General features: G+C 52.9%; 1 protein-coding gene across 17 annotated transcripts in view; it reads left to right on the top strand.

Moving 5' to 3' along the window:
- Positions 1 to 5,880, top strand: part of MCF2L (MCF.2 cell line derived transforming sequence like) — a 195,612-nt gene extending 189,732 nt beyond the window's left edge. For 12 of the 17 annotated variants that reach the window (XM_033177185.1, XM_033177184.1, XM_033177189.1 and 9 more), the window contains 4 exons: positions 431 to 552; positions 2,506 to 2,618; positions 2,685 to 2,788; positions 2,911 to 5,880. In XM_033177185.1, coding sequence (XP_033033076.1) covers positions 431 to 552; positions 2,506 to 2,618; positions 2,685 to 2,788; positions 2,911 to 2,996 — 425 coding nt within the window. In that variant the 3' untranslated portion in view covers positions 2,997 to 5,880. Of the gene's footprint in view, positions 1 to 430; positions 553 to 1,215; positions 1,344 to 2,505 lie in introns of all 17 variants that reach the window. The other 5 variants (XR_004428947.1, XM_033177181.1, XM_033177182.1 and 2 more) reach the window with 5 other exon arrangements.
- Positions 5,881 to 12,578: the final 6,698 nt, after the last annotated feature.

Genomic DNA, 12,578 nt, shown 5'->3' with positions numbered 1-12,578 from the left:
AGCCTCACTTGTTGCTTTTGGAAACTGCTTCCCGGTCCGGTCTGCTAGGTGTTGGACATGACTGTGGCACTCACTGAAAACACCTGCCCTGGAGGTCATCTGTGGCAGGAAGGCCGCTTCCCTCCTGGCTAAGGGGCACTGCCCTGCCTGACAAGGGCGTGGCTTCCCCAGGGCCTGGGGATTGAGGTCTCCCACAGGGTAGCCCAGCAACTGGAAGCAGATGCTCTCAAACCCTGAAACGTGCCGGGCATTCTGGAAGCCTGTAGGGGTGTCCTGCTCAGCTCTTTATGTAGCGGGGAAGATGACAGGCTGTGTTGGGGGCCCACGGTGCACATCTCAGGGGGTCTGTGGGACTTAGGTGACCTCACCTCAGATGGATGCAGACAGCAGCTCATCACCGGGGGTCCCTCACGAGTTCTGTCTCTCTCAGGTTGGAGCAAAACTTCACACTCACTGGAGGCACCTGAGGATGACGGGGGCTGGTCAAGTGCAGAAGAGCAGATTAACTCGTCCGACGCTGAGGAGGACGGCGGGCTGGGCCTCAAGAAGCTGGTAACCGAGGCCTCCCTGCGGGCACTTGGGATGGGGGCTGCCCTCCGGGGATTGGGGTGCTTCTGGCAGGTCCCCCCAGGCCTGGGTCTTGTGGCATAGCCCCAGCTCCTCCTAACCCTGGAAGGTCCACCCAGGCCTAGGTCTTAGGGGCAGCCCCAGCTCCTCCTGACTCTCTCTAGAAGGTTCCCTGGGGCCTGGGTCTTAGGGGCAGCCCCAGCTCCTCCTGACTCCAGAAGGTCCACCTGGACCTGGGTCTTAGGGGCAGCCTCAGCTCCTCCTGACTCTCTCTGGAAGGTCCACCCAGGCCTGGGTCTTAGGGGCAGCCCCAGCTCCTCCTGACTCTCTCTAGAAGGTCACCTGGGGCCTGGGTCTTAGGGGCAGCCCCAGCGCCTCCTGACTCCAGAAGGTCCACCCAGGCCTGGGTCTTAGGGGCAGCCCCAGCTCCTCCTGACTCCAGAAGGTCCACCCGGACCTGGGTCTTAGGGGCAGCCTCAGCTCTTCCTAACCCTGGAAGGTCCACCTGGACCTGGGTCTTAGGGGCAGCCTCAGCTCCTCCTAACTCTCTCTGGAAGGTCCACCCAGGCCTGGGTCTTAGGACACAGCCCTAGCTCCTCCTGGCTCCTGTATCTCAGTGGCACTTTGTGTTTCTGGGTTAATTTCCAGGTGCCCACCCAGCCTCCTGTAGAGCCCACTCACGGGTACACTCCTCAGAGGAGGCAGCCCCCACTCCACTACCCTTCATGTCACAGAACACTGAGCCTTCCTGACTGCACACAACTCTCTCTCATTTTGTAAGAAAATGGGACTGCTAAGCATGGATTTGCATTTGAAACAACATTCATTGTTAATGTCAGAAGCAAGAAAAAGCTGCCATGTGTTAGTCATTCCACGGAGGGTTACACCAAGAAGCGTCTGCTGCACCTTCTGTGCTGTGCCTGGTCCACGCACCAAGGCTGGAGGTGCAAAGGGGACAGGTCCCGGAGGCTCTGGAAGGGCAGAGAAGCCAGGCATGGAAGGGTAGGGAGGGCCTTCAGGGCTGCCGGCCTCTCCCACAGAGACAGCACAAAGGAAGGCCTAGGCGTGAGAACAAATGTGGGGAACACAGAGGCGGAGGCCACGTGGCAGGAGGGGAAACAGGCTGGTGGACCAGGGTGCAGGGGGCCTGGAGAGAGATTTGGATCTCATTCTTTGGATGATCCTGGAGTGTGGGGTGTGATCCTGGCTACTCTGGGCACCACAGGGGCAGGAGCCAGTACAGGCCACTCGGTGAGGGCAGGCAGCCCCGTCACCATCCTCCTGCTCCAGGCCCTGGAGCCGGTAGCAGCCCTCCTCAGCCCACCGTACGCAGCACCAGGAGGCTGTGAGTCTCCCCACTCTGTAGGAATAGCTGCTGCTTCCCGGTTCCCCATTCCCCAGCGGAACGTGTTCCATGACATCTGTGCAGTGTCTGCTGTGTGCCAGGCACAGTTCTAGGCCCAGGAGACAAAGCGGAAACAGCACAGACAGGAACCTCTGCTCTCACAGCGAGGAGATAAGAGGAGTGAGGCTTGGGGAGGTTGGGCAGGACAGCTGTAGGGGGAGAGGGAGGGCAGAGGAGGGGCGAGTCGCGGAGCGCCAAGGAAGGCCTCAGCAAAGCAGCATGGAAATAAGACCCGAAGGCAGGGAAGCGCCCTCCGGGAGGCGGGTATGCAGGTGCAGAGGCCCTGGGGCCGATAGCTCTGTGTGGAGACCAGCGTGAGGCTGGGGCAGCTGGGCCCAAGGACAGATTCACAGACGCTTTCCATCCCCTCTGACGTGGTCATGACCTGCAGCGTGGCCTCCTCCTAAGGCTGGAGCCCTTCCCCTGAGCCAGCCATGGCTAGGAGCTCCCACGGGGCAGGGCACTAAGGCCCAGCTCTCCGCCTGGCTGCTCTGGGGCTGATGCTGCCTGTGCCCCTGCCCGTCTTCCACCAGGTTCCGGGTAAATACACGGTCGTGGCGGACCAGGAGAAGGGAGGCCCTGACGCGCTGGTCGTGAGGAGCGGGGACGTGGTGGAGCTGGTGCAGCAGGGCGAGGAGGGCCTTTGGTAAGACCCCGTGCTCACCCCCAGACTGCCCCGCACGTGGCCGCTGCTGACCCTCGCCCTTTGCAGGTACGTCAGGGACCCGACCACTGGCAAGGAGGGCTGGGTGCCGGCCAGCAGCCTGTCCGTCCAGCTCGGCCCGTCCGGCTCGGCCCAGTGCCTGAGCAGCTCAGGTAAGGCCTACGTGCCCCGAGCCCACCCGTGACGCTGCCAAGGGCCCCTGTGCGAGGAAGCTGCTCCGCGTGTGCCCAGGAGAGCAGACGCCGAAGGCTGTCCCCGCCTGATCTCCCCGCAGAGTCGAGCCCGGGGTCGGCCGTGCTGAGCAACTCGTCCAGCTGCAGCGAGGGCGGCCAGGCCCCTTTCTCCGACCTGCAGGGGTAGCGCCGCGCAGCGTGGGCGCAGGAGACCCGCGCGCTGTCTGGGGCTGCCACTGCGAGGGCTGGCGTGGCGCGGGGAGGGCGCAGTGCCCCCGGACATTCCGAGGAAGGGGCACCTCACCGCCCCGACCCAGAGCGCCTGGCTGTGCGGGCTGCAGAGGACCCCTCCAGGGCAGAGGCTGGTTCCACGGAAGACCCCGGCCCGCTGGGGCTTCCTCGGAGACTCCAGAGCCCACAGAGGACGGGCCGCAGAGAACAGCCCCGGGCAGGAGGCGTCCGGCAGCGGCATCTCCTGGCTCGACCTGCTGCGTCTGCCTCCGGACGGCGCTTTCAGGGCACGGGCAGACCATGGTGGAGCTGCTTCGGCAGAAGTGGATGATTGACCAATGGCCTGAGGAGAGCGGGGCGTGGGGACTCTCTATCTTTTACAAGTTTTAGGATTTTTTTTAAGCAGGGATCAATCCCATGGCCATTTTTTGTGGTACTTTGGCCTCAATTCTTTACCAGGAATCACTGTGTTTACATGAAATGACAATTTGATACTGTATTTGATAGAAAACTATTTTTTGTTACCGGGGTTTACATAGAAGCACGCTGTTTATACCATTAAATGACTTTGGGGGACTCTCCCATGGGAACGGCTGCCACTCCCTGAAGCTCCCTGGTCACAGGTGGGTGAAAACGTGTCCCCGGGTGACATCAGGTGGTGTCTGCACCATCAAAAGAGGTTAGAAGCCAAGGAGATTCCTTTACCTACCTAGGGTTCATTTTCAAAAGAAAATTTAAACTATAATTTAAACAATTAACTTTCTTTTCTACAAAAAAAAAAAAATGCAGGGACTTGATTTTTTTGAAGAGCTTCACTGAATTAGGATATTTTTATTGCTTTTAAAGAAAATACAAAGATGCAGTTTCTGCAGGGTGTCGCGTGGACCAGTGCTGCTGACCATAGCTCAGAGAGCCCCGCCCCTGCCTCACTGCAGGGCAGCCTCCTCGGAGGCCGCACCTCCGCTCCCCTCGCCAGACACCCCCTGCCTCCCACCCAGGTCCACCTGCCACCTGGTGACCCCCTTGAGTACCGAAGTGTAAGTGGGGAGAGTTTTATTCAAGTCACAGCAGAACTGGAAAGGAAACCTCTCCTGTTTTACCCCTTCTTGTGTTTCAGAAACATATTCTGTTATTTTAAAGCCTTTTCGGTGTCTAGTCTGCAGATGTTTTTGTATGTGTGCACCTCTGACCATGTGTGTACGTGTGTGTCTTGCTGGAGAGGACATATTCGCTGTCCCCGTGCTGCTGGACGAGCCGCCTCACAGCCTCACGGTTCCCAGCCCCAGCACAGTGGAGGCGGGCGTGGCTGCATTCCCCTCACGCTTCCCTCCGGGCGGCTTGCAGCCGTCACTGGCCAGACCTCCAGGGTGCGGAATCAATAGGAAGCGTGCAGAGACTCGGTAGTTTTTCCTCTGATGTGTAAGTTATCTGGAACGTGCTGTGTCCTGCGATGTCCCCGATGTACTGTGCAGGCACGGTGCCTCCGTCTCATCGCGCAGCTGCGCGCCCTTGTGTGACCCTCCCCATAAAGGCACTTTACAGCTTCATGTTTCATCCACTGTCACTTTTTTTTAAACTGCTGATGTAAATGGAATTTTAAAAGCAGAGTTCTTTATTGTATGGATGAAGTTTGAATAAATATCAGCAACTTCTGCCATCTGCCTTTGTCTGTCAAGACACAGAACATCTTAGCGGTCAGGGTTTCCAGGGCTGCGGTGCGCCATGCTTGCACCTGGCAAGTCGTTGTTGGGACAGAAAAGAAGCCTGCAGTGAGCAGGGCCCAGTGTGCGGCTCAGGCACCAAGCAACCCCTTTGCTTTCTTCTGTCAGACAGCGATGATAACAAAACAGCAACAAGGTTGTGCGTGTCGGAAACGCAAAGGCAGCAGAGGAAGCGTAGAGGAACCATTACAGAATCACAATGCAGCCAATACGCTCCAGACCAGGAAAGGGAGTGTAAAGAGAGGGTATTGATGAAGTAGAAGAAGGGAAGGGTGGAGAAACGGGACAGCATGGTGAACAGGAAACAACATATGATGGAAGAGACAGCCCAGATGTGTCTGACTCACAACAGACATGATCATCTTACGCTGGCCTCCTGGAAGAGCCTCAGATCAGACGTGACAAGTCACTGCTTAGAGACCATCAAGCAAAATTATATAAAGATTGAAGATTTAAAATAAAAGAAGACAGAACAGACAAACACTAACCATAAGAAAGCTGCTGTAGCAGTATCGACATGAAATGGAATTCAGGACAGTTCGTAGAGTAAAGGGGGACTGCATGGCAATCAGGAACTCGTAAGCAACTGACTGTAAAGCTCAAAACACAGCAAAGTTGGCAGTCGGGGTGAGATGTTGACTGTCACGAAAAGTGATGCCTGTTTGTCCCTAAGCAGAGAAATCTGCGTTATTTTCCAGCACACATGGAGCACAAGCAAAATATGTACAGAACAATGGCAAGATCGTTGAAACAGTGTTTGGCAATTTAAAAGCTTGTTTCTAACTCACGGGATGCGGGGAGTCGGCTCTCTAGAACTGGACTGAGTGCGCAGAGCCACGTGAGGAAACAGCCATGGCCAGCTCAGATTGGCGTCGACAGCTTAGTGGTGTCTGATTTTATACACGACAAAACAAACGACTTAACCATTTAAGCCAAAAAATAAGACCAGCGTAACCCAAAGAAAGTATTTAAATACTTCTGTCAATTAGGACAATTGAGAAAAGAGAATAACAAAATCAAAAGTAAACCTCAAACTTTGTACCTGAAAAATCCAATAAAACTGACTAATTTATAGAAAACCTAAGACATTCCATATCAAATAAAAAATTTTAAATATGAGCCATTATGAACACCTTTCTGCCAATATATTTGAAAATAGAGAAATAGGATTTAATTGTTAGAATTGGGTCAAGAAGAAATAAAATACTTGGGTTGATGAATAACAATGACAGAAATTACATTGCAGTAAAAAAAAAAAAAAAAAAAAAAAAACCCAACGGATACCAGACCTAGGCGATTTTATAAGCATACAAAAATATTTATAAAAACTATTTAAAAGAATATAACAAGAAAAAGCAACTCAATAAAGTTATGAATCAAGTTTAACTTTGGTACCCAAACCTGACAAAGATTATGTAAGAAAAAATCAGCTGGGCCAGGTGGCTCACACCTATACTTCCAGCACTTTGGGAGGCCGAGGTGGGAGAATTGTCTGAGACCAGGAGTTTGAGACCAGCAACATTGCAAGACCCCATCTCTCCATGAAATTTAAAAATCAGCCAGGCATGGTGGGGCACACCTGTAGTCCTAGCAACTTGGGAAGCTGAGACCTTACAAGTGAGCCCAGGAGTCCAAGGCTGCAGTGGAGTGAGCTATGATGATGGCACCACTGCACTCCAGCCTGGGCAACAGAGCAAGACCCTGTCTCTCAAAATCAACCAAACAAAAAGATAATGTAAGAAAAAATAAAATTATGAAGATGCAAATTTGCAAAAATTCCAAATGAAATATAATTAAATAAAACCCAATTGTATGTTATAAGTAAAAGTAATACATTCTAAGCAAGTAAATTTATCCCAGGAATGCAAGGGGTAGTTAATATGGGCTGTAATTTGCCATATTAACAAAGTAAAGGGGAAAATCACCATCTTAACAAAGACAAAACAGTAATTCAATTTTTATTCAACATGTAGTTGTCATGTTAGGCCAACGAGGCGTAGAAGAAAATTTCTTTAACTAAATAAAGTATAACAAAATCTTTGCAGCAAATTTTTTTTTTATTTTTAATTTTTAATTTTTTTAATTTTTTTTTTTTTTAGACAGAGTCTCACTGTCACCCAGGCTGGAGTACAGTGGTGCGATCTTGGCTCACTGCAAGCTCCGCTTCCCGGATTCACGCCAATCTCCTGCCTCAGCCTCCTGAGGAGCTGGGACTACAGGCGCCCGCCACCTCGCCCGGCTAATTTTTTATATTTTTAGTAGAGACGGGGTTTCACTGCGTTAGCCAGGACGATCTCGATCTCCTGACCTCATGATCTGCCGCCTCAGCCTCCCAAAGTGCTGGGATTACAGGCGTGAGCCACTGCGCCCGGCTGCAGCAAAAATTTTAAGTACTGAAATCCTTTAGAACCATCCCCATTGGCAGCAGAACTGAACAGGGACCCCGCTACTCTCCAGTGCGATTTAGCGGCTGTGCTAGTGATTACCACAACAAAGAAAAAGGAGGCCAGGCGCAGTGGCTCAGGCCTGTAATTCCAGCACTTTGGGAGGCCGAGGCGGCAGATTATGAGGTCAGGAGATCAAGACCATCCTGGCTAACATGGAAAAGCCCCATCTCTATTAAAATACAAAATCAGCCGGGCGTGGTGGCGCATGCCTGTAATCCCAGCTACTCAGGAGACTGAGGCGGGAGAATCGCCTGATCCCAGGAGGCAGGAATTGCTGTGGGCCGAGATCTAGCCATTGTACTCCAGCCTGGGCAACAAGAGTGAAACTCCATCTCAAAAAAAAAAAAAAAGAAAAAGGAAACAAGGCATGCTAATTGAAAAATAACTTTTCATATCTAGAAAATCCAGGTGAATTCATAAACTATTGAAACCAAGAAGCCCACAAGATCACCCCACAAAAAGTTATTAATATTCCTAGCAATGACAATACTATTTTAACAGCAACCTAAATACTAAAATAAGTAACAAAAGTTTGGGAAAAAATCATGAAACATGATAGAAGGTCATAAAAGAAGACCTAAATGGGAGATTTTTATGGATAGGACAATTCAGTATCACCAAAGTGTTAACCCTCCCCCAAGTTAATCCGTGTATTTAATCAAAATCCCAACAGAATTCTTTGTGGAATTAGGAAATTGATTGTAATAAACATAGAAGATAAAGGTCTGAGGATAGCCATGGTGATTCGGGGAGCAGAGGCAGGAGGGGGAGGGCTCACCTACCAGGAATCTGGATAGATCATAAACCTGCCATCAGTCATGACAAGGGGTCGAGCAGAATTCGGATTTCCAGGCAGGGATGTGTGCAAGGACCTGGCTTGTCCTGGGGCTGGTCAATCTTTGGCACAGAATGGCCTCTTCAGGAACGGGTGTTACTGGGACAGCTGCCTTTCCATGTGGATGATGGCGTAAAAGTAGCGTCCCCCAAACTTAAGATTAAAACATTAAGATTATTATGAGTAAAGGAAAGGAAATCTTAAATATCAAAAGATTATTATGAGGAATATAGAATACTCTTATTGTCTAGGGCAAGGATAGATTTCTAAAAAAGACAAGCTGCACTTTCTAAGAGATGGACAAAAAGAAAAGATGGACAATCTGATCACATCCCATGGTGAATTTCTCTCCACGCTAAGACCCCAGACAAGGATGAAAAGTAGGACCAAGGTCCAGAGAAGAAAACAAATTCTGCTCAAAATCATAACTGTTCAACGTTGCATACATTCTCTCTTCAACTGAAAGTTGTTTAGCATCCTATAGCACTGGAGTGACACCCGGCCGGCCCGAGGGCTCAGCTGTCTCCAGCTGCGGCCCCAAGAAGGCAACGCACCCGGGTGGGGAGGAGGGAGCAGCCCCGGCTCTGATGGCTGACAGTGGTGTCCAGGCCCAGCTCCCTTCTCTACACAGACAGCAGAGGCCCGCTTAGCACAGGCTGTTCCTCGCCAGTGCAGACACCGTCAGCCAGTGGAATTGACCTGCAAGACAGCATGCCATGGCGGCTTCACGGGCATAGGGCACACAGGCATCTGTGCACGCAGCTCCTCTGTCCTCCCATGCCCTGCACCCTCTGTCGAAGGAAACGCTTGCTTCTAGCAGCACCAGTTGGTGCCCAAGCTCAAATCCTGTCAGCGTCTGCCTGTTTCCCTTGCGTGCACGCGTCCTACCAAAATGCATCTGGCACCGGGTGGGATGTGCTCACAGGTTCTCGAAATGAGAACACATAGCAGTTTCCCTGGGTGTTTGTTAAATACTATTCCTGGGACCTGCCCGGAGATGCCAGTTCCTTACGGGTGTGGAAGAGCCTGGAAATCGCGTGTGTGTAGGTGTGTGGCATGTGTATAGGGTGTTTATGTGGTGTGACTTTGGGGTATGAGTGTGGCGTGTGTATGGTCTGTGTGAGTGTGGTATGTGTATAGCGTAAGTTTGGGTTGTGTGAGTGTGGCGTGTGTATGGTGGGTGTGAGTGTGGCATGTGTATGGCGTGAGTTTGGGTTGTGTGTGTGGCGTGTGTATGGTGGGTGTCAGTGTGGCGTGTGTATGGTGGGTGTGAGTGTAGCATGTGTATGGTGGGTGTGGGTGTGGCACGTGTATGGTGGGTGTGAGTGTGGCGTGTGTATGGCATGAGTTTGGGTTGTGTGTGTGGCGTGTGTATGGTGGGTGTGAGTGTAGCGTGTGTATGGTGGGTGTGAGTGTAGCGTGTGTATGGTGGGTGTGAGTGTAGCGTGTGTATGGTGGGTGTGAGTGTGGCGTGTGTATGGCATGAGTTTGGGTTGTGTGTGTGGCGTGTGTATGGTGGGTGTGAGTGTAGCGTGTGTATGGTGGGTGTCGGTGTGGCGTGTGTATGGTGGGTGTGAGTGTAGCGTGTGTATGGTGGGTGTGAGTGTAGCGTGTGTATGGTGGGTGTGAGTGTAGCATGTGTATGGTGGGTGTGAGTGTAGCGTGTGTATGGTGGGTGTGAGTGTAGCGTGTGTATGGTGGGTGTGGGTGTGGCACGTGTATGGTGGGTGTGAGTGTAGCGTGTGTATGGTGGGTGTCGGTGTGGTGTGTGTATGGTGGGTGTGAGTGTGGTATGTGTATAGTGTGAGTTTGGGTTGTGTGAGTGTGGCGTGTGTATGACGTGAGTTTGGGTTGCGTGAGTGTGGTGCTCATATACAAGTGTGAGCATGGAGATTCTTTGGTAGGGAGGGAGTCGGGGTCTCCCTCTGTCGCCCAGGCTTGAGTGCAGTGACACAATCTCAGCTCATTGTAACTTCTGCCTCTCGGGTTCTCTGTCTTCCGAGTCGCTGGGACCACAGGCACAGACCACCAAGTCCGGCTAATTTTTAAATTTTTTGTCTAGGTTTGGTCTTGCTATGTTGCCCAGGTTGGTCTGGAACTGTTTCCTCACGCGATCCTCAGTCCTCAGCCTCCCAAAGTGCTGGGATTACAGGCACGAGCCACCACCCAGGAGATCCTGATGTCGCAGACATCTGACTCGCACACTCCCCGGACAGCTCCCGTGTGCCCAGCACCACAGTCAGGGATAGCTGCAGATGAACAAGGTGTTGACGTGGTTTCTGTAGCCCCCGAACAAGCAACTTGCCTAGAGATGACAACCAAAGTTTTCCTGTGTCCTCCACACTCCAGAGTGACTGCGAGGCGGAGGCCCAGCCCTTCTTGCTGGAATGAGTGGCTGGGTGGACCAACAGAGGCTGCCACAGGAGAGGGAGGCCTGGCCTGGGAACGGAGCTGTGGCCATGCCCTTCCCCAGGGTGGGCTGAAGGACCCTCCCATCCTAGCAACAGGGCCACAGCATGTCCAAGGGGGCCCCAGAGGAGGTCCCGGGAGTCCTGGGAGAGCCTGGTTAGCCTCCCTGAAGGAAGGAAGTGGGGTTTGGTGAGAGGGATGGGGCAGCAGCCCCCACACCTGCTGCTCCATGTGGCCGGGTCCAGCCCCAGGCAAGGTTCCAGGCATGCCCCTGGGACAGACATGGGAGGGAGACCAGCAGGCAGGGCCCCCTCAGGGAGGTATGAAGCAGGTTCCCGGAGCCAGGTGGAGCCGCTCACACCTGTGATCTCAAGGACCCACACCAGGACAATGGCCATAGGTAAGCACCTGCAGCCACCCTGGCCAGCAGTGAGAGGGGCAGAGAGCCCAGTCAGATAGCCTGGTTCCTGCCCTCTCCCACCTGCCCGCACAGAGAGGGCGGCACGCAGGTGAGGGTCCATCACCTGAAGAGCTTCACCAGCCCCGAGGCCATGAGCTGCTGAATCTCTCAGGGGGTTTTGGCACTTGTGGTTCCCCAGGTCATTCTGCTGCCCAGAGAGGGTTGAGGACCTCTGACCTGGAGCCCCAAGACCAGCCAGGCATCTACTCTCAGGTGGGAAAGGGGTGTGGTTAAGATGTGGTCCCCTCCCCTCCACATCCTGAAATTACCTTGGGCTGTGCTGGCCAAGAGCTGCGGGGACCAGATTTGAGCTGGACATGAGCCCTACCCCAGACCGAGCAGCTACTTTGTAAGAGATCTCCCTGGGATCGATATCATGGAGGGGCACAGAGGGGCTTCAGCTGTGCTGGGTGGAAGAGAAAACATGCCCTGTTGGCCCCTCAGCAAGTGCTCTGCTCCCTGGACTGAGACGCAGGTCAGCAGCGAGCAGGGAGGCTTCGGGGGTGCTGGGGGCTGCTTCGAAAGGCGCCCCTGAGCTGAAACTTGGCTGGTGGGAAGGAATCACCTCCCTCCCTCCAGCCATAAGAACTGGACATCAGCTTCCAAAGAAGTCGTCAGCAATGCATCTGTTCACATTGAGGATACTCCCTGCTTGAGGGGTCAGCCAGGCCTGCTGGGCAACCCAGGAGGCTTGGATGACTATCTACCCCGGTGTTTTGGGGATGGAAAGTCCCACACTCGGAGAACCCTCAGTCCCTGGGCAACCTGGGGTGGTCAGTCACCACAGCTTGTGGCTTGGGCCCATGAGAGCATGTAGAAATGACATGGACTGCTGCCAGCCAGGCGCAGTGGCTCACGCCTGTAATCCCAGCACTTTGGGAGGCCGAGGCGTGTGGATCACTTGAGGTCAGGAGTTCGAAACCAGCCTGGTGAAACCCCATCTTTGCTTAAAAAAAAAAAAAAAAAATATATATATATATATATATATATATGATAGCCAGATATGGTAATATGGTAGCGTGCACCTGTGGTCCCAGCTACTCGGGAAGCTGAGGCACAAGAATCACTTGAACCCGGGAGGTGGAGGTTGCAGTGAGATTGCACCAGTGCACCAGTGCACTCTCCAGCCTGGCAGCAGAGCAAGACTCCGTCTCAAAAAAACAACAACAAAAACAAAAAGACGTAAGACATGGACCGCTGGAGAACAGGGGTGCTGCCTGCTGTCAAAACAGAGTGGGGGTGCCTAGCTCAGGGCCAGAATGATCCTATTCCCAGCACTTCTCAGTCAGGCTCTGTGGCTCAACTAAGAAACCAGCCTCCCTCGCAGGCAATGGCCTAGCTGGCCTGGTCTCCTGGAGGCTTTCTTCAAATATTTACATCCACACCCAAGATACGCTCTCAAGATTTGACTCGCATTATTGCTATGGGCCAAGTTTTCATCTGCAGTTTAAATCTGTTTCCCAACTTACATTACTATGTCCTAGGGGTTTGGAATTCTAGATCGTATTTGAAGTGTTGGTGCCACACACACACCTGCATGCTGCAACATGCATGCTGGCAACAAAACCATCCGCTTTGCAGCACAGCTGGGGCCACCTGACCTTTCTCCTGTCCTCCCCGCTTGAGCTCAGCAGCTGGGCAGCAGGGGATGTACAGCCACTGGCCG

This window comes from Trachypithecus francoisi, unplaced genomic scaffold (genome assembly GCF_009764315.1).
Source record: "Trachypithecus francoisi isolate TF-2019V2 unplaced genomic scaffold, Tfra_2.0 Lachesis_group18, whole genome shotgun sequence".
Taxonomy (NCBI): Eukaryota; Metazoa; Chordata; class Mammalia; order Primates; family Cercopithecidae; genus Trachypithecus; species Trachypithecus francoisi.
This window is presented reverse-complemented; position numbering and strand designations above follow the sequence as displayed.